The 18,423-nt window shown below is 37.4% G+C and overlaps 2 protein-coding genes across 9 annotated transcripts in view; both read left to right on the top strand.

The window, feature by feature from the left end:
• bin1b (bridging integrator 1b) overlaps positions 1–10,937 on the top strand; it is a 29,718-nt gene extending 18,781 nt beyond the window's left edge. For 3 of the 8 annotated variants that reach the window (XM_067374455.1, XM_067374458.1, XM_067374457.1), the window contains 9 exons: positions 479–554; positions 644–699; positions 821–853; positions 1,180–1,243; positions 2,302–2,430; positions 6,300–6,674; positions 6,973–7,038; positions 8,103–8,204; positions 8,284–10,937. In XM_067374455.1, coding sequence (XP_067230556.1) covers positions 479–554; positions 644–699; positions 821–853; positions 1,180–1,243; positions 2,302–2,430; positions 6,300–6,674; positions 6,973–7,038; positions 8,103–8,204; positions 8,284–8,385 — 1,003 coding nt within the window. In that variant the 3' untranslated portion in view covers positions 8,386–10,937. The remainder of the gene's footprint in view (positions 1–478; positions 555–643; positions 700–820; positions 854–1,179; positions 1,244–2,301; positions 2,431–6,299; positions 6,675–6,972; positions 7,039–8,102; positions 8,205–8,283) is intronic. The other 5 variants (XM_067374461.1, XM_067374462.1, XM_067374460.1 and 2 more) reach the window with 4 other exon arrangements.
• Positions 10,938–11,390: 453 nt separating this feature from the next.
• LOC137010866 (tubulin alpha-1A chain-like) lies at positions 11,391–18,074 on the top strand. Its single transcript, XM_067373264.1, has 5 exons — positions 11,391–11,527; positions 15,808–15,869; positions 16,104–16,326; positions 16,658–16,806; positions 16,928–18,074. Exons 2-5 carry the CDS (start codon positions 15,867–15,869, stop codon positions 17,906–17,908), a joined length of 1,356 nt encoding a protein of 451 aa, XP_067229365.1. The 5' UTR covers positions 11,391–11,527; positions 15,808–15,866; the 3' UTR covers positions 17,909–18,074.
• Positions 18,075–18,423: the final 349 nt, after the last annotated feature.

Consider the following 18,423-nt stretch of genomic DNA (forward strand, 5'->3'; position numbering starts at 1 on the left):
ATCAATGTTGAAAACAGTTGTGCTGCTTTATATTTTGTGGAAAGAGTGAAACATTATTGTTTCAGGATTCTTTGATAAACAGAAAGTAAAAATCTTTTGTAACATTTACATTTCCTTATTGTCATTTTGGATCAATTTAAAACGTCCTTGCTGAATAATATAAAAAGACAAAACAAACACTTTATATATATTGAATTGCAGTGTATGGCTTCAGAAGATTTGGAATATAGCACAGAAGTCCAATTTTTTATTTAATGATACTTTTATGTTGTTATTTGTCTTTGACCTTCAGAGGTCACAATGAACTTCAAAAACTGCAGTTATTCTTCTTTTATGTTCCATAGAAAAAAAAAGAGTAACATGATTGGAATAACATGATGGCAAGTAATTATTAGAATATATTTTTTTGGTGAAGTTTTTTCTTTTTTAAATGAACTGATGTTGACTTCTCTCTGTCTCTCTCTCTCTCTCTCTGCAGTCGTGTTGGCGTCTATGTTAACACATTCCAGAATGTATCTGGCCTGGAGGAAAAATTTCACAGGGATATGGGCAAAGTGAGCCAATAATAAGAGACTTATTAACAAGAGATAAATGAGATTATTGTTGTTAGTTACCAGGGTATGTCGCACTCTCTTGCACACAGCTGAACCAGAATCTGAGTGATATTATGACCAAACTGGAAGAGCAACGCCTAGCCAAGTGAGTGCTTATATCTTGGGATATTTCCTGTCTGTATAGATTCCTGTAGTTTAGCACACAGATGTGTGAGTCCTTATTTTCCTTGTAAATTAAACCAACCCTTCCCCCAAACAACCCACAGAAAAGGTGTCACGACAGCAAGCACTGTGAAGAGGTAACAGCTCCCATGTTTTGTGTGTGTTTGTTTATGCAACGTTTATTGCATTAAAGACATACTAACACTTTGTAGCTCTGGAAACTTACCGCAAGCATTTGAGTGTGCATGTGATCATGTATAGATGCTGACACACACACACACAAAAAAAACAACAACTGCATGACTGGAATGTCTTTGAAATGCAGTAATTGTGCATGGTAGTGATTTGTCTGCTGTATTAACACTGATTTGTGCTGCCCTCTAGTGATCTATATCAGTCATTACACTCAAAACTGTGCATGCCAACTGTAGTAATTATTTACCAATCTGTGTTTTTCATGCAGCGAAGAAGCAGCCAACCACAGTCTCTCAGAGTCTGGGTCAGATGCCCCTAAATCGCCACAAAAGGTATTGTGTGTGTGAGAATGCTGACGTTTTTATTTTCTGTATATTATGTCCGTGTGTTTGTCACATCGCCTATAGAGTGTGTCTTTCATATGAGTATGTATAAAACTAAAGATTCAAAAAACAAATCCAGACCATTCATTATTTTGGCTTGAGAAAGCCTTTATTCTTCTTCTTCTGAGACAAACATTTCTGACTCTAACTCCTCCTAAGCTTTCAAGCTAGAACCACCAAACTTGGGTCAGCAATTTGCTAATTCATGCTAGCAACATGTTAAAACATGTAAGCAGTGTGTTAAATCATGCCAACAACATTTTTAAACATGCTAGCAGTGTGTTAAAAGTAAAATGTGTTAGCAACATGTCTTTGTCTGTCTGTCTATCTCAATCTCTTTTCTGATAGACTCTATTGCCATCAAAACCTTCAAACTTCAACCTAAAAACTTATTAGGCTTGATTTTTACTGTGCATCCTCGTAAATAAGTGATGGATCTAAATGAGTCAAATAGGAGAACATTTTTAAATTGTTTTGTTTTTAATTGAAAAAAAAAAAAAATGTTTTTTAAGTGGTAGGGTTAAACTAGTAATTATAATTACCCTTACAGCAGTGTTATTTTATATACTATTATAGTAATTATTAATGTTTTGAATTAGATTTAATTTTTATATTTTCAGTTTTAATTTTTGTTTATGTTTTAGTAATTTTGTTATGTGTTTTTGTCATTTGTATTGCTTTTTTAAATAGTTGTATTTAGCTTTCATATTTTTTTATTTTAGTTTCAGTACTTTTGCTTAAACTTATTTTATTTCAGTCAGTTGCTAGGGCAAATAGTTTCTAAAACTATTTTTAATAGTTTAGCTAACAATAACAGCACTTCCTTACAATAGAAGTTTGTGGAATTTTCTAATGTAGATGACGAGGTAAACATGACGTGCGTGTAAGCAAACTTAAAGCATGTGACACTGAAAGAATCTAATCATGAGCAGTGCTGATTTTGTGTTTTAACCTGCAGTGTGCTGTGTGTTTTCCTCATTATCTGCATGTGTGTGTTGGTGCGGCAGTCCAGAGAGGGGCCGCCGGTCGCACGGCCCCCAAGGCCTGCTTCGTCTCAGGAGGTGAAACAGGACAACATCATTAACCTGTTTGAGGATGCAGTGGTGCCTGACATTAACGTTTCAACCCAGCCAGAGGTCAGAGGTCAAATGACTCCCTCCTCTGCTCATCTAAGCACTCACACCAATCTCTTCCTCTTCACATGTTTTAATTTATAAAGCATCTCCATACTTAAAGGGTTAGTTCACTCAAAAATGAAAATTCTGCCAAACCCGAAAGACTTTCATTCATCTTCAGAATGCAAATTAAGATCTTTTTGATAAAATTTGAGAGCTTTCTGTCACTCCATAGACAGCTACGCAATTGGAACTTTGATACTTCAAAAAGTTCATAAAAAGATCGTAAAACTAATCCATATTAATTTAGCCCACATTTTCAGAAGAGACATGATCGCTTTATATGATGAACAGATTGAATTTAGGCTTTTATTCACATTCATCAACTCACACATCAGTTGTAAACGAGTGAGGTTTATTCTTGTGTGTTCCGCAGCATTTTTGAGATTCTGGAAGAGGTTTGTCGTTTGAAGCGTCAAAGTTTTAATTGCATAGGCTGTCTGTGGAGGGACAGAAAGCTTTCAGATTTCATCAAAAAGATCTTAATTTGTGTTCCGAAGATGAATGAAGGTCTTACGGGTTTGGAACGACATGAGGGTGAGTCATTAATGACAGAATTTCATTTTTGGGTGAACTAACCCTTTAATGAACACATTCATCCATTTCCACCCTGAAAGTGACTGTTGCCGTCCTATCATTACCTCTCTTTCTGCTCATTATACTAAAGTATCACTAGCTCTTGAGTTTGTCAACATTACCATCATTTCTTTCTGCAAACCAATGATTCCACTAAATATTGTAACTGGCCTAGTAAAGGTGGTGTAACTATAACAGTCAGCTTAAGGTAGCTACAAGTATTATGTGGTTAAATGTCAAAATAACTCCAATATCATACACTTGAGTTGTGTGAGGTGGGGGTAAATTAAGCCCGATCTGCTGTGACATCACAATCGTGTTGCATTGTGGTCTGTGGATCTGCCTCAAGTGTACATATTGAGTAGACTCACAAAATCGAGGGCTTGAGGGTCTGTCCAAATAAACTTACTTCGCCCACTTGATGAAGTTGAACACACTTCAAAATGGCTTCCCTGAGGGGAAGTGATTATGTCTAAAAGTGAAGTTAAATGCAGCCTAAGATGCATCTTGGGTTTTGCTGTGGAAAGCCATTTCTGCATGCTTCCCTGATTTTGTTTAAATGCATCCAGTTTTAATGTACATATGTGTACATACGTTTGCTCTTTGATACAGTCTTTTCAGTCCATTTGAGTTTCAGGGAACTGAAATGACACTTTGGTTCAGCATGTAATGCATTTACTCCATGCATGTGATGCATGTTAAATTGCTTCCTGCTAGTTTCCAGAACAAAACCAAGGGTCAGACTCAGAGCATAAAGAACACCTACAAGAAAAAAAGGATTAGCAGACATTTTTTCTGTGTATTCTAGTGATAATAAAATGAAATAATCATAAAAACATTTCCTGTAGCTCAGTGGTTAGAGCATGGCACTAGCAATACCAAGGTCATGGGTTCGATCCCAGGGATTGCACAGACTCAGTTAGAAATGTATAGTATAATGCAATGTAAGTCACTTTGGATAAAAGCGTCTGCCAAATGCATTAAAAAAAAAACATACACTACTGTTCAAAAGTTAGGTTTCAGTAGAATTGTTTTTATTTTTTTTTAATTAATACTTTTATTCAGCAATTGTGCATTACATCTTTATAAAAAGTGACAATAAAGACATTTAAATGTTAAAAAAGATTTTCAAATAAATTCTGTTCTTTTAAACCTCATGTGACACTGAAGACGGGAGTAATAATGCAGAAAAGTCAGCTTTACCATCATTTTAACATGTATTCAAATAGAAAACTGTTTCTTTAAATTAAAAAAAAAAAAAAAAAAAAAAAAAAAATTGGTGGCTTTGATTTTAATTATTAAAAAATAAATAAATAAAAATAAAACAATCTTACTGATCCCAAACTTCTATAGTCTATTAGATTCTCTCTGGGCCTAGTCATTGCAAGCATTACTGTATATTTATGTTCTTCTTACTCTTGTACATCCAGGATCCACTATTAGATCACTTCACCTTTAACAAATGCTTTCCTCTCATATTAGCTGCTGTAGCTCTGAGCACTGTTTGTTATAAGCATAAGCTCCTCTAAGTGGGGTCTGTGAGAGCTCTCTGCTTACTGTTGACATGGTGATAGACGTACCTTGCACTCTTATTATGGGCCTCATTTATCTCACTCTTTCATTCTGTGCTGCCTCATTGAAGGGGGCTTCATGGAGCTCATGGGAGGTAAGACTGCTGTTTTGGCACGCTTGTGATGGATCAGTTCACTCTTGACATAATCTTTGTGATTCTTGTGGTCTGACTGAGCATAAAAGAACCATGGGGCTTTTGGATGAAAGTGTTCTACAATCTTTGGTTTGACAAATTACAAACAAAACCACACATGAACACACATTTATCAAAAATTAAACCTTGTTATATTATAACAGATTTCCACTCGTATTTCTACCATGTATTTGGACTTTCCATGGGACAAATAGATAGATAGATAGATCGATCGATAGATAGACTTAAAGGTGCCCTAGAATTAAAAATTGAATTTATCTTGGCATAGTTGAATAACAAGAGTTCAGTACATGGAAATGACATACAGTGAGTCTCAAACACCATTGTTTCCTCCTTCTTATATAAATCTCATTTGTTTAAAAGACCTCCGAAGAACAGGCGAATCTCAACATAACATTGACTGTTACGTAGCAGTCGGGGTGTACGCCCCCAATATTTGCATATGCCAGCCCATGTTCAAGGCATTAGACAAGGGCAGCCTGTATTAACGTCTGGATCTGTAATATACAGATAACAGCTGAATCAACAGACTAGGTAAGCAAGCAAGAACAATAGTGAAAAATGGCAGATGGAGCGATAATAACTGACATGATCCATGATAACATGATATTTTTAGTGATATTTGTAAATTGTCTTTCTAAATGTTTCGTTAGCATGTTGCTAATGTACTGTTAAATGTGGTTAAAGTTACCATCGTTTCTTACTGTATTCACGGAGACAAGAGCCGTCGCTATCTTCATTATTAAACACTTGCAGTCTGTATAATTCATAAACACATCTTCATTCTTTATAAATCTCTCCAACAGTGTGTAATGTTAGCTTTAGCCACAGAGCATAACCTCAAACTCATTCAGAATCAAATGTAAACATGCAAATAGACACTGTACTTACGGGATTAGACATGCTGCATGATGAACACTTTGTAAAGATCCATTTTGAGGGTTATATTAGCTGTTTGAACTTTGTTTATGCTGGTTAAAGCAAGCGCGAGCTCCGGCGGGGAGCACGAGATTTAAAGGGGCTGCGCAAGGAATCTGTGCATATATAATTATGGCTCAAAATAGGCAGTTAAAAAAATTAAAAAAAATCTATGGGTTTTTTTTTAGCTGAAACTTCACAGACACATTCAGGGGACAGCTTAGACTTATATTACATCTTTCTATGGCACCTTTAAATAAACGAATGAATAATGTACTATGACTGCTTTCGATTAGTACTGTAATTAAGTGACAAGTTATTATTGATCAAATTAAGATTATTCCACATTAATCTGTTAGTTAATTCATTCAATGCAATAAACAGAACTTGTTTTTAGCTTGAGAAACAACAATGAACTTGACTTCAGACCATATTGGGATATAGTTTAGAGTTTTGTGTCTCTTATCTTTTCCTTCATTCCTTTTTCTTGTGAATTATTGGTGCCCCATTGCCTGCGCTTTTCTCCCACGGCATCTATTTTACCCCAAATCCAAACAATCTGCCTCAAATCCAAAAAACAATCCTGGCTGACCCTTCCTCCCCATCCCAGCCTGGTCAGATCCCCGCTTCAGACCCCTCCCAGCAGTGGGACTCAGATGATGAAGCTGCCACGCAACCTTACGGCCAGCCAGATGAAACTCCTCAGTGGTATGATGAGGTCACTCCTGCTGTACAGCCGTATGAACCCCCCAGCTGGGATGAGCAGGACAGTGTATCTGCGCAGTCAGGCTGGGCCAGTGAAACGGCTGCGCCTGCAGAGGCTGAACTTGCGCAGCCAGACTGGGAGGACGATGCTGTGGAGCGCTGGGGCGAGGAAGGGTCCCAGGTAGGGCAAGAGCAGGACGCAGATACAAACTGGGGCAGTGGTCCTGCTATGGCTTTGGAGGCGGAGTCAGAGCCGCCTCAGTGGGAGGAGCTTCAAAGTGTAAGAGGAACAAGAGTCTTGATTAATTTTGGCATAGTGTTAGGATGGCCCAGAAGTAAATAATGCTGTTCTGTGGGTGTGGCTGTTCATGTTGAGTGTTTGTTTTTGTGTAGAGTGAAGTCAGGTTGAATGGGACGCTTTTTCCAAGTCATCCCAATGGCAAAAAGTGTCCCAATCACCCTGAATGCACTTTACATGTGTTGTTCTGTGTATAGCATGTTTGTTTTATTCTCTTGAGATGCTCAGGTGTGGTTAACTTGTTCTTTTTATTTCATTATCATTTTATCTTTGTATTTAGAATGAAGCTCCAGCAGTGACAAATGGCTCATCAGATGCAGAGCTTCCTCCATCGGTTCTCTATAAGGTAAGTTGTGAACCCAAGATCCCAAAGATTTTGAGCAGAATATTTTACATTCCCATTAAAAATATTAAAGATGTTTTAATGTTTTTGAAAGACAAATTTTTGGAAATTTGATTAATAGAACGTTCAAAAGAACAGCATTTATTTAAAATAACAATGTAAAAGTATTTATCAGGAAATTTTAATTTGAAAGTGGACTAATCCTTTAATTTACTCACCCCCATGTCATCCAAGATGTCCATGTCCTTCTTTCTTCAGTCGAAAACAAATTAAGGTTTTTGATGAAAGCATTCCAGGATTTTTCTCCATATAGTGGACTTCAATGGCCTCCAAATGGTTAAAGGTCAAAATTATAGTTTCATTGCAGCTTCAAAGAGCTCTATGTGATCCCCGACGAGAAATAATGGTCTTATCTAGAGAAACCATCACTCATTTTCAAAAAAAAATAAAAAATTTCATACATTTTAAACAATAAATGCTCATCTTGAGCTAGCTGTCTTCTTCTTCTCTATTAGAATTCCAGCAGTATAGACACAGCTAAGTGTATTACAGCCCTCCACAGGTCAAAGTTTGAACTAAATTCTCATATACAATATGCTAGTGCAAGTATATAACAATTCGTTCAAACTTTGACCTGTGGAGGGCAGTAATACACTTAGCAGTGTCTATACTGCTGGAATTCTAATAAAGAAGAAGAAGAAAGAGCTAGTTCAAGATGAGCATTTATGGTTAAAATGTATACATTTTTTTATTTTTTTTCAGAAAATGAGTGATTGTTTCTCTAGATAAGACCCTTATTTCTCGTCTGGGATCGTGTATAACGTTTTGAAGCTGCACTGAAATTGTAATTTTGACCTTCAACCATTTGGAGGCCATTGAAGTCCACTATATGGAGAAAAGTCCTGGTATGTTTTCATCAAAAACCTTAATTTCTTTTCGACTGAAGAGAGTAGGACATGGACATCTTGGATGACATGGGGGTGAGTAAATTATCAGGAAATTTTAATTTGAAAGTGAAGTAATCCTTTAAATATCACTTTTTTATTTATTAACATGATTCTTGGTAGGTGAAAGTAATGCATGACTATGGAGCAACAGACAGTGATGAACTTGACCTGAAGGCTGGTGACATTGTGCTTGTGCTTCCCTTCGCCAACCCAGATGAACAGGTCAGTCATGACACACATGCTCAAACACATTCGCAAACAATCAGACACTGACTCATTGTCTTTTTGTTTGTGTGCGCAGGATGAAGGCTGGTTAATGGGTGTAAAAGAGTCATACTGGATTCAGAATAAAAACCTCCTAGTGAAAGGAGTCTTCCCTGAAAACTTCACCCAGAAACTGTGAGCGGAACAGCCATCTCACAATCACCTGTTCTTATCCTTCGTTTTCTCACCACTCTACTGTGATGCCATTTTTTATAAAACATCTTCAAAAATAAGTGCTTCTCAAGCCAAAAAAAAAGCTCTGTTCTATATACATGGTCACTTTCATAGAATTGGAGTAGGAATAAATGATAAATTCATCAGATGAGACTTGCAGCAGTATGCTTTACACTAAAAAGTGATATGGACACAATTAAAAGATGCTTGATATGGATGAAAATCGAGGCCGATTTGATTGATGTTTGTCGTTGGGCCATTTTGGGAAGTTTGTTTGTATTTTTTTTTCTTCTTTTTTTTTCATCAACTGACTTTGACACATCAATCAATATATTTCAGTGAAATCTTTTACTCTTTTGCTTAAAGTCAACATGAAATCAAAATTGACCCAATTTACTTTCTTAAAGGGATAGTTCATCCAAAAATGAAAATTATCCCATGATTTACTCACCCTCAAGCCATCCAAGGTGAATATGACTATTTTCTTTCAGATAAACACAATCAGAGATATATTTAAAAATATCCTTAGTCCTCCAAGGTTTATAATGGTAGTGAATGGGGGGGCCATGTTTTGAGGTAAAAAATAATGTATCCATCCATAAAAAAGTAATCCATACGGCTCCAGTGGGTTAATAAAGGCCTTCTGAAGTGAAGCAATGTGTTTTTGTAAGAAAAACTTTATAAATTCAAATATCTAGCTTCAGGTGGACGACCGTACGCAGAATGCGCAAGTCGATTTGCTACGAAAGAGTCTCCTTTGACCTGACGCGCAACGTAATTACAAACGCGGAGGCGCAGAGGAATAATGGGATGGGATAATTTTCATTTTTGGGTGAACCGTCCCATTAACATACTTTTTCATTCTTACTGTGCACAATTCTTAAGTGCTTGTTCCACACACTGTAAAATTAAAAACTGTGCTTATAACTGTTAAAATAATAGCAAGTGCAAAGAGTGATAGATGCTCTTTGCATAAAGTGTAAATAGAAGTAATATACTATTTGTACTAAAGGTAAAATATCTGAGCAATGGTGGGCGGAGTTAGTGAAAGTAGCCTTTGTTAACCAGGTTGGCTATCTTATATTAGTGTAAGTAATAAAACAGTTGGCTGATGTCACAAATCAATGTTGGTATCTAATCAATTTCTAATGCATAAAAGCAAGTGCTGTTGTACGCTATATCCTGTTTTATTCAGAAATACATTGGGAATAAAGTAGGAAGCGCTAACTCTATTTCATGTTGACTTTAAAGTTGTGCTGATTCTTCTGAACATGTGGAGCCCATTCATCCCTTTAGTTTTATTATATTTTGAACTGTTGTTATATAGATGGGGTATTTTGCAACAGTACATGTGAGAGGCTCATCTCAATACTTTTATGATTAATAACTTCATGATGTGTATGTTCTTCTTTGTTCTGTTCATGAGGTCTTCAGGTATATGCCACCAAAGATTATGACAATTATACTATGGGACAAGCCACTGTGGTTATACTGTATGAACAACAGTTTGCCTGAAAAACTTTTGCTATGTATTTTAAAATGGAAGAGGTTCAAACATTTGTCATGCGTGCATGAATGTTTTATAGGTCCGTTTAGAAGAGTGCACATATGCTGTAATCTGGAGAAAATGAAGAGTCTCATTTTTGTAATCTTACCAACATTTAAAACAGAAAATCAGGTCAAAAATAGCTTTCAATGACTAGGTATTGATCTGGTACTCTGTAATGCACTGATACTCTGATGACAGGCAGCATTAGGGTGGAATTCGCCGAATGAATTGAGCTGAATTTATTCACGCTGTACAGTATCACGCCACCACTGTGATCCAGGCTGAATCGGTTATCTAAAATGTCAAAAGTGTGCTTGACTGCGTCTGCGTCTGGTTATAAGGCTCTTCTTTGTCATTTGATGAATTACCACTGTCATGCTCAAACATCTTTTTAATAAAATTCAGTTTTCTATAATGTTGAATGATTATATCATGTAAGAATTGACACTGCATTTAGTAAATTGCCTCTGTTTTAATACCTAATGTCAATCTGATATCAAATATACCGAGAATCTGATTTTGCCAAAATTTTCGAGGGTAAATTAGCTGCTAATTTGTGAATTGTTATTCTTATGTTTTGTCAACTCTGATATATTCAGTATGTACTGTATACATTTTAGTTTATATATTAACTCTCTCTGACCGGTTTACATATCAGAGCTATAATTTTCTCACCCGATAAGCTCTATATTTAAATATAGTTTTGAATATTAAAATATTTATCAGACCTTTGCAATGAACAGCTGCAAGAAGTCTATTCATGGTTCCTTCTAACAAAGATGTGTAAATGTTTGGTGACTCTGAATATCTCAATGAAAAAGGTTCTGATATTTAAAACTATCCTGTGGAAAAGCTGAGATGTATCACATTAACTATATGCATTTGATCAGAAAGAGAAATTGTGTCCTGCAGCATTATGGTAGGATGCTCTGTCTTAACTTGCAGTACTCTGTAAGAACCACCCTGTCTGGCAGACTTTAAGAAGCATATTAAAATTAAAACCATGCTGAACTTCAAATCTAGGTTCCTCTCGTTCATCTCACTTCATCCACTTTTTGTCATGGAATCATTTTTACATATTTTAAGGGCAATAAAGCTAAGCCTCCCTTTTTTCTTAATACTGCTAATGCGATATTACTCACATATGAAAACCTAAACTACATTGACACTTATATAGCCATTTCTTATTCCTTGGCCATTTGAAATGTTAAGCCTATGAATGAGCTTCGAAATATGCAACACAGATAATAATAGCTACTAAGAAGGCAATGTTCAGACTGCAGGCAAATCGGATATTTTCTCAAACCAGATCTTTTCAGACAGACTGTCCGCACTATTTATTGCAAGTGATCATATAAGATTTGTTTGTCCATCATATATGCATGGGTTGCATTGGTAACGACGTAGGCGTACCCACGTATTGTGACCGGATGCAGGAAAAATGGAGATGCTGCATCATCTTGATCTTTAAATAAGACCCTGTCGAGTCGCGGCGCAGAAGTTGAACTCCTCCATCTCATCAGAAAAACAGCTACGGAGGAGACTGGTATATACATAGGTATATATTGTGATGTTCTGTGCTGTAGTCACGCCCGGCTCCGCTGTGCAGCGAGGGGGTGCGGTTTTTACGTTAGTAATGTGTGTGTGTTGTGTTAAAAATATTGTATTCGATTGGCATCTGATGTAAAATTATTGAATGTCCGCATTGTGTATCGCAACTGTTCAGGTCCGATTTGTGTGCCCAATGCCGCTCGTTCGCTTTCCAAAATATCTGACTGCATTGGTTTCTATGGCAATGACGTTGAGTTGGTAGGTATACGCCAAAAACAACAACAGCCGAAACATTGAGGGGTTTGCAATACAGATGTTGTCTTTATAACACGATAATATGTAGCCGCCATCTGGACTAAAGCCAAAGTCCCTTTCGAGGAAAGTCTGTTCATTCGGCGGCCATATTTGCAACGCCTATCTATTTGAAAGGGAGAATCCTGAAATCTCAAAAACTACTTGCCGAACTCACAATTAAATAACATGTTTAAAATCAGCAACAAAATCTGACATAAATAAATGCTCAAATAGCGCTTGTTTTTCAAGTTAGGTTTCTCGGTTTCTATGGGAACCGGAGTTTGTAACGGCAGCTGCAGTGGCGCAAATTATGACTTTACCAAGAAGGCGGACCGCCATATTGGGCGTTGCAGTTTCTCCCATTCACAAATAATAGGAGCGAATCGTCTTTCTTTATATATATACAGTGGTGTAGTCTACGTGATACGCAGGTATACGCCGTATACACACTAGGAATGTTCAAGGATTTCCGTATACCCACTTAAAAATCGAGAGGATACGTAACCATCCAATAAATCACAATACGAATTGTGGTTTGTTGTTTTTGACATGAAACAAAGTTTCATATTTCAAATTCTGCCCATTTTACACTGAAAAAACAAAACAAAACAAATACCGCTTTGGCGCTCTTTGATGTGTCATGACCGCTGTATCGCCTCATCAGTTCAAGAGAAGCGGCAGCATGAAGCGCACATGAACTGATTCTCTCCTCCGTTTTCATACTAGTTACAGCGCGAAATAAACATGAACGAACTTCTAAAAGGTATGTTAAAAGATACAGAACAACTTAATAAAATCCATATCATGTCTTGTGTATTAGCGTAATCAGGTGAAAACTGCGGAAAGACGCTTGTAAACAATGTCACGTAACGTCAGATTTAGGCTAATGTTACCTCAGAAGAGATTTCAATATTTAGTGAATAAACTCGTGACCAAAAAATTAACTCTAGAGAGGAGCATTTAGCTAAATATATGCCCCATATTACATATTAATTATATATTTTAATGTCCTTTATTGATGTCCTATATAATGAATGTTTGAATAAATCCGTCAAGTTGACAGCCACCATTTAAATGTTTAGATTTCAAAAAATTAATTTCAAAAAAATAATTTTAAAGTTAGTAGGCCTATTATAACTTTAATATTACAAAAATGTCCTTGTGTAGTTTAAGTTTGTATACAAATCAGTTAATTTTACCTTCAATATGAATGTAGTACCAACTATATATTTTACAGCATTAGTTGAGAGATTTTTTTTTTTTTTTCTTGTGAAAATTTGCCATGAACTGTACCTGATATACAGTATATCCAAAATAACTGACACTAAATCGGCTGGAATATGGCTGGATTAAAATGAACCCAAAATATGTAACCCAGAATTTTGTAAAAATAGTTGCAACTTGAACTCTTAATTGTGCATTGAAACTTGCCAGCTGATAATGCTCCAGGGACCATATTCATAACATCTAAGGCTATCTTAACTGGCTGAGTTAGATGGTGATTGACATTAAACAGTATAAAATCAGTCCAATGAAGCTTGGGCACACCAGATAACACGTCAGCAGCGTCACTGCGGAGTTGTGAACGCGGATTGACAACAGACCCGGAAGAGAAGACAATGCTAAATAAAGTCGTAGTTTTTGTTATTTTTGGACCAAAATGTATTTTCGATGCTTCAAGAAATTCTAACTAATCCACTGATGTCACATGGACTACTTTGATGATGTTTTTATTACCTTTCTGGACATGGACAGTATATCTTACGAGCGATGGGAATTTCACAGTATACTCACTACAAAAAACTAGACTACACCACTGTATATATATATATATATATATATATATATATATATATATATATATATATATATATATATAAAATCTTTGACTATGCGTAAAATTTATGCGGCAGAAACATAGGAGCCTGGTACACGTTATTCCGGCTTTATCTCCTCCGGTTTCAAAACACGTCTCCGTTATATTGTCATTTTCTGCTCGTCTGGCACTTTGCAACAACACAACCTTGTTACTGAAGCGACTTTCAGCTTGTTTCCTATTACAACGTCTGACATTTACGTTTTACATGGCGTGAGAAAGTCACATAGGCTACGTTGTCAGCCCAAATCCGATTTGTGTGCTTATCCGATTTAAATCCGATCAGATTTAGGAAGTGTGAATGGCCAAAATCACATGAAATGCATTTCAAGCTACATTTATGTGGTTTGAAATCCTATTCAAATCACATTTCTGGAAATCCGTTTCAGTCTGAACGCTCTGATCGGATTTCTCATGGTTTATCTGACTTTCTCACGCTACGTAAAACAAAAATGTCAGACGCTGTTATAGGAACCATGCTGAAAGTCACTGCAGAAACAAGGTTGAGTTGATGAAAAGTGCCGGACGAGCAGAAAATTACAACATAATGGAGACGTTTTGAAACCGGCGGAGACGACAATGCAGAACAAAGTCACAAATACCAGCCTCCTACATTTCTGCTGTTACTCCAGAAGACTTATCAGTCCAGCGTGGTGGCTAGCGGGATTTATAACATTGTCTTGTTATAAATCTCTACTTGCTACAACATCTCTATTGTAAACCCTCCCATGCTGTGGTTGTTGTTTTTGCCGTATACAAAGCAATGCCATTGCCATAGAAACCAACGCAGATATTCTGGAAAACGAAAGGGGCGGCATGGACACACAAATCGGATCTGAACAGTTGCGACATACAATGTGGACAGTCAATAATTTTAGATCACATTCCAATTGGATACACAAATAATCGGATTTGGAATGACAGGCAGATTTGAGCAGCTAGAGTGTCCAGACTGAGACACTTCTGTAAAAATCTTATTGGAATCACATTTCAAACCACCTCCAAATGTGGTTTCACACATTTTGTTGAAACCACATGTTTGTTTTCTTTTTTTGCTGTCTAGAATTTCAAAAACCCATCTGGATAAAATTAGGATATGCAAAAAATCAGATTTTTGCTGACAGTCTGAACATAGCCTAACATTTCGAACAAAGCTCCACCCTCCCCATTCTGACTTATGTTTCATGTGCATTTATTGTCATGGGAACTTTCAGGGAACAGATGAGAATTGTTTGTTCTTGGGCTCCATGGCCACCTAGCCGGTTAACAATAGTTTACAGACTTAATTAGGGTACAGATATGACATTGTTAGTGCTTCAGATGATGAGTGCCTGGGTCAGTTTACACAGCTTATGTAGAGACAGAAACAAAGAACGAGAAAGTAGATTTGGCTTTTAGTATCCTTTGGGTATAACCCAAAGCACAAAAACAAGTGATCCCACACACAGAGAAGAAAAAATGTTTTTTTTTTAAAAAAAGCAGGGAAGTCTGTGGATGAGATTTCAATAAATTATATTTTTATTTTACATTTTCTGAAAAAAATTGAAGTGGTATTTGCCCTTGCAAAAGCTGCTGCCATGACGCTACGGTGCTGTGGTGGTTACCACTGCATTGCTAAGCAATTAAAACATTGACAGCACATCAAAATCCATTCAAATTTAAAGCATTTAAAATAAACAATGCTATTGACTTATTGTTTTTGCCTTGTGAATAGGCATAGAGAGTTGGGGGTTTGATTAAATCCCTAACCATAAGTTTGAAAAATAGTGATTGCTTAAGCCACAGTGAACCATAACATTTGAAGTTCACACTCCCTTAACCTCTGTTTTACATGGTTCTTCCATCTGTGATACAAACCTCACTAAATTCTTTTAAGATGTGATTCACTAATGCAGGGTTAAATATTAATGACTGTGGATGATTAGATGAGTGTTGGCTAGCGTGTGTCTTTTAAATGTAACAAGAAGCACTGGGGTGTGACTAGGCCTGTTTGTTCAGTACACTGAGGTCATCTTTGATTGACATTCACGTGATTGAACTTAACCCCTTTGTTTCCAACAACAAACCATGTTACCATGGCATGAGCTTGCTCTTAAATAGCAATGATATCTTCACAGAGAACATTCACAAGATTTCTCAACCGAACTCTTGACGTCGGCCAGAGGAAAATTCTACAATGGTAGGACATTTTAAAAGATTTATTTGTCTGATGTATTATTTATTATAGTGAATGATTGTACTTGACATTTATTTAATGGTCTTATAGTCTTCATGAATAATTTTATTTAAATTTTTTATTTTTTATGTAATTTTTATTTATTTTATTTTTTTAAAGATATTTTTCCAAGAGAAAGTTAAATGGCTTTGACTTTTTTTAGCAGTTTTAACCATGCCTCTCATTTACACCCTATAGCGTGAGTGCATCTCAGTCCATGTCGGCCAGGCAGGTGTGCAAATGGGCAATGCATGCTGGGAGTTGTATTGCCTAGAGCATGGGATCCAGCCAGATGGTCAGATGCCAAGTGATAAAACAATCGGAGGGGGCGATGACTCCTTCAACACTTTCTTCAGTGAGACTGGAGCTGGAAAACATGTTCCTAGAGCTGTCTTTGTTGACCTGGAGCCCACTGTCATTGGTAATGAAACTGAAAAATGACATACTTTGTATAATTAAAGGGATAGTTCAACCAAAAGGATATTTTTAAGAATGTTGGTAACCAAACAGTTCATGGGCCCCATTGACTTCCATAGTATTTTTTTTCTCTCCCGATACCATGGAAATCAATGGGGCCAATCAACTGTTTGTTTACCCATATTCTTCAAAATGTCTTCTTTTGTGTTCAGCAGAAAGTGAACTTATACTATAACTTATCAAGAGTAATCTGATGAAAATAAATGATGCAAGTGACCAAATTATCTTATCTAAAATCTAATAAAATGATAATCAAATACTAATTGATTTTCCAGATGAGGTGCGCACAGGTACCTACCGCCAGCTGTTCCACCCTGAACAGTTGATCACTGGCAAGGAAGATGCAGCCAACAACTATGCCCGTGGGCACTACACCATTGGCAAGGAGATCATTGACCTGGTGTTGGACAGAACTCGCAAACTGGTAAGACAGTCTTGGGGTCAAAGGTTGGCTTTATCTTGGGGGTTGCATTAGGGTCAAGTAGCAGACAGCAGACAAATCCTGACAAGTGATTCTAGGAATAACTCATTATTTAATCCTGCAGGCTGATCAGTGCACTGGGCTCCAGGGCTTCCTGATCTTCCACAGTTTTGGTGGTGGCACCGGCTCTGGGTTCACCTCCCTCCTAATGGAACGGCTCTCTGTTGACTACGGAAAGAAGTCAAAACTGGAATTTGCCATTTATCCGGCTCCTCAAGTGTCCACAGCGGTGGTTGAGCCCTACAACTCCATCCTTACCACCCACACCACCCTCGAGCACTCCGACTGTGCCTTCATGGTGGACAACGAGGCCATCTACGATATATGCCGTAGAAACCTTGACATTGAGCGTCCCACCTACACAAACCTCAACAGGCTGATCGGGCAGATCGTTTCCTCCATCACAGCATCCCTGCGTTTCGATGGAGCCCTAAATGTAGATCTGACCGAGTTCCAAACTAATCTGGTGCCCTATCCACGTATCCACTTCCCTCTCGCCACCTACGCCCCAGTGATCTCTGCAGAGAAAGCCTACCATGAGCAGCTGTCCGTTGCAGAAATCACCAACGCTTGCTTCGAGCCGGCCAATCAGATGGTGAAATGCGACCCTCGTCACGGCAAGTACATGGCTTGCTGTCTGCTGTACCGTGGAGATGTCGTACCCAAAGATGTCAACTCTGCTATCGCCACCATTAAAACCAAACGTACCATCCAATTTGTGGACTGGTGTCCCACTGGATTCAAGGTTGGCATCAACTACCAGCCCCCGACTGTGGTTCCTGGAGGAGACCTGGCTAAGGTGCAGAGAGCCGTGTGCATGCTGAGCAACACTACAGCCATTGCTGAAGCATGGGCTCGTCTGGATCACAAGTTCGATCTGATGTACGCCAAGAGAGCTTTCGTTCACTGGTATGTGGGTGAAGGTATGGAGGAGGGCGAGTTCTCAGAGGCCAGAGAAGACATGGCTGCCCTGGAGAAAGATTATGAAGAAGTTGGCACAGACAGTGTCGGAGAAGAGGGAGAAGAAGAAGGAGAGGAGTATTAAAGGAATTCCTGGTTTTCATAATCTTGTCAAGAAACATCACAGATCTTCATAGCTTTCACAAACAGTATTGTCACTTTAACAAAATATTGTTTTTATGTTTCCTATGCTCATTTGAAAGCTGTATTTGACATGTAGATTATGTGCCTTTTAAAAAATTTTACTCCTATTTTCCTGATATTGGTTATTGATTCAATGTGTCAGTTTTGTTTTTGTCTAATCAGTGGATGAATATGAACAAATCCTCCACATGACTCATGCAAGTCAATCTCCAAGTGCACATGACACACCATAAAGGTAAAGGTGATATCTTCTAAAGACTCATATTGACATTTTTAGTTGTTTGTCAAACAAAAAATGTAGTTAATCAGCAAACAAGATAACCAGTTACTAGCAACAGTTACTATAGTGAAAAAAGATTGAGAATTGTTACGACGGTAACCACTACAGTGCTAACAGCTTTAGTTTTCTTGATTATAATGCTCCGGGGGTAAGAATAAAAGATTGGGCGGCACTAT

This window comes from Chanodichthys erythropterus, chromosome 21 (assembly GCF_024489055.1).
Source record: "Chanodichthys erythropterus isolate Z2021 chromosome 21, ASM2448905v1, whole genome shotgun sequence".
Taxonomy (NCBI): domain Eukaryota; kingdom Metazoa; phylum Chordata; class Actinopteri; order Cypriniformes; family Xenocyprididae; genus Chanodichthys; species Chanodichthys erythropterus.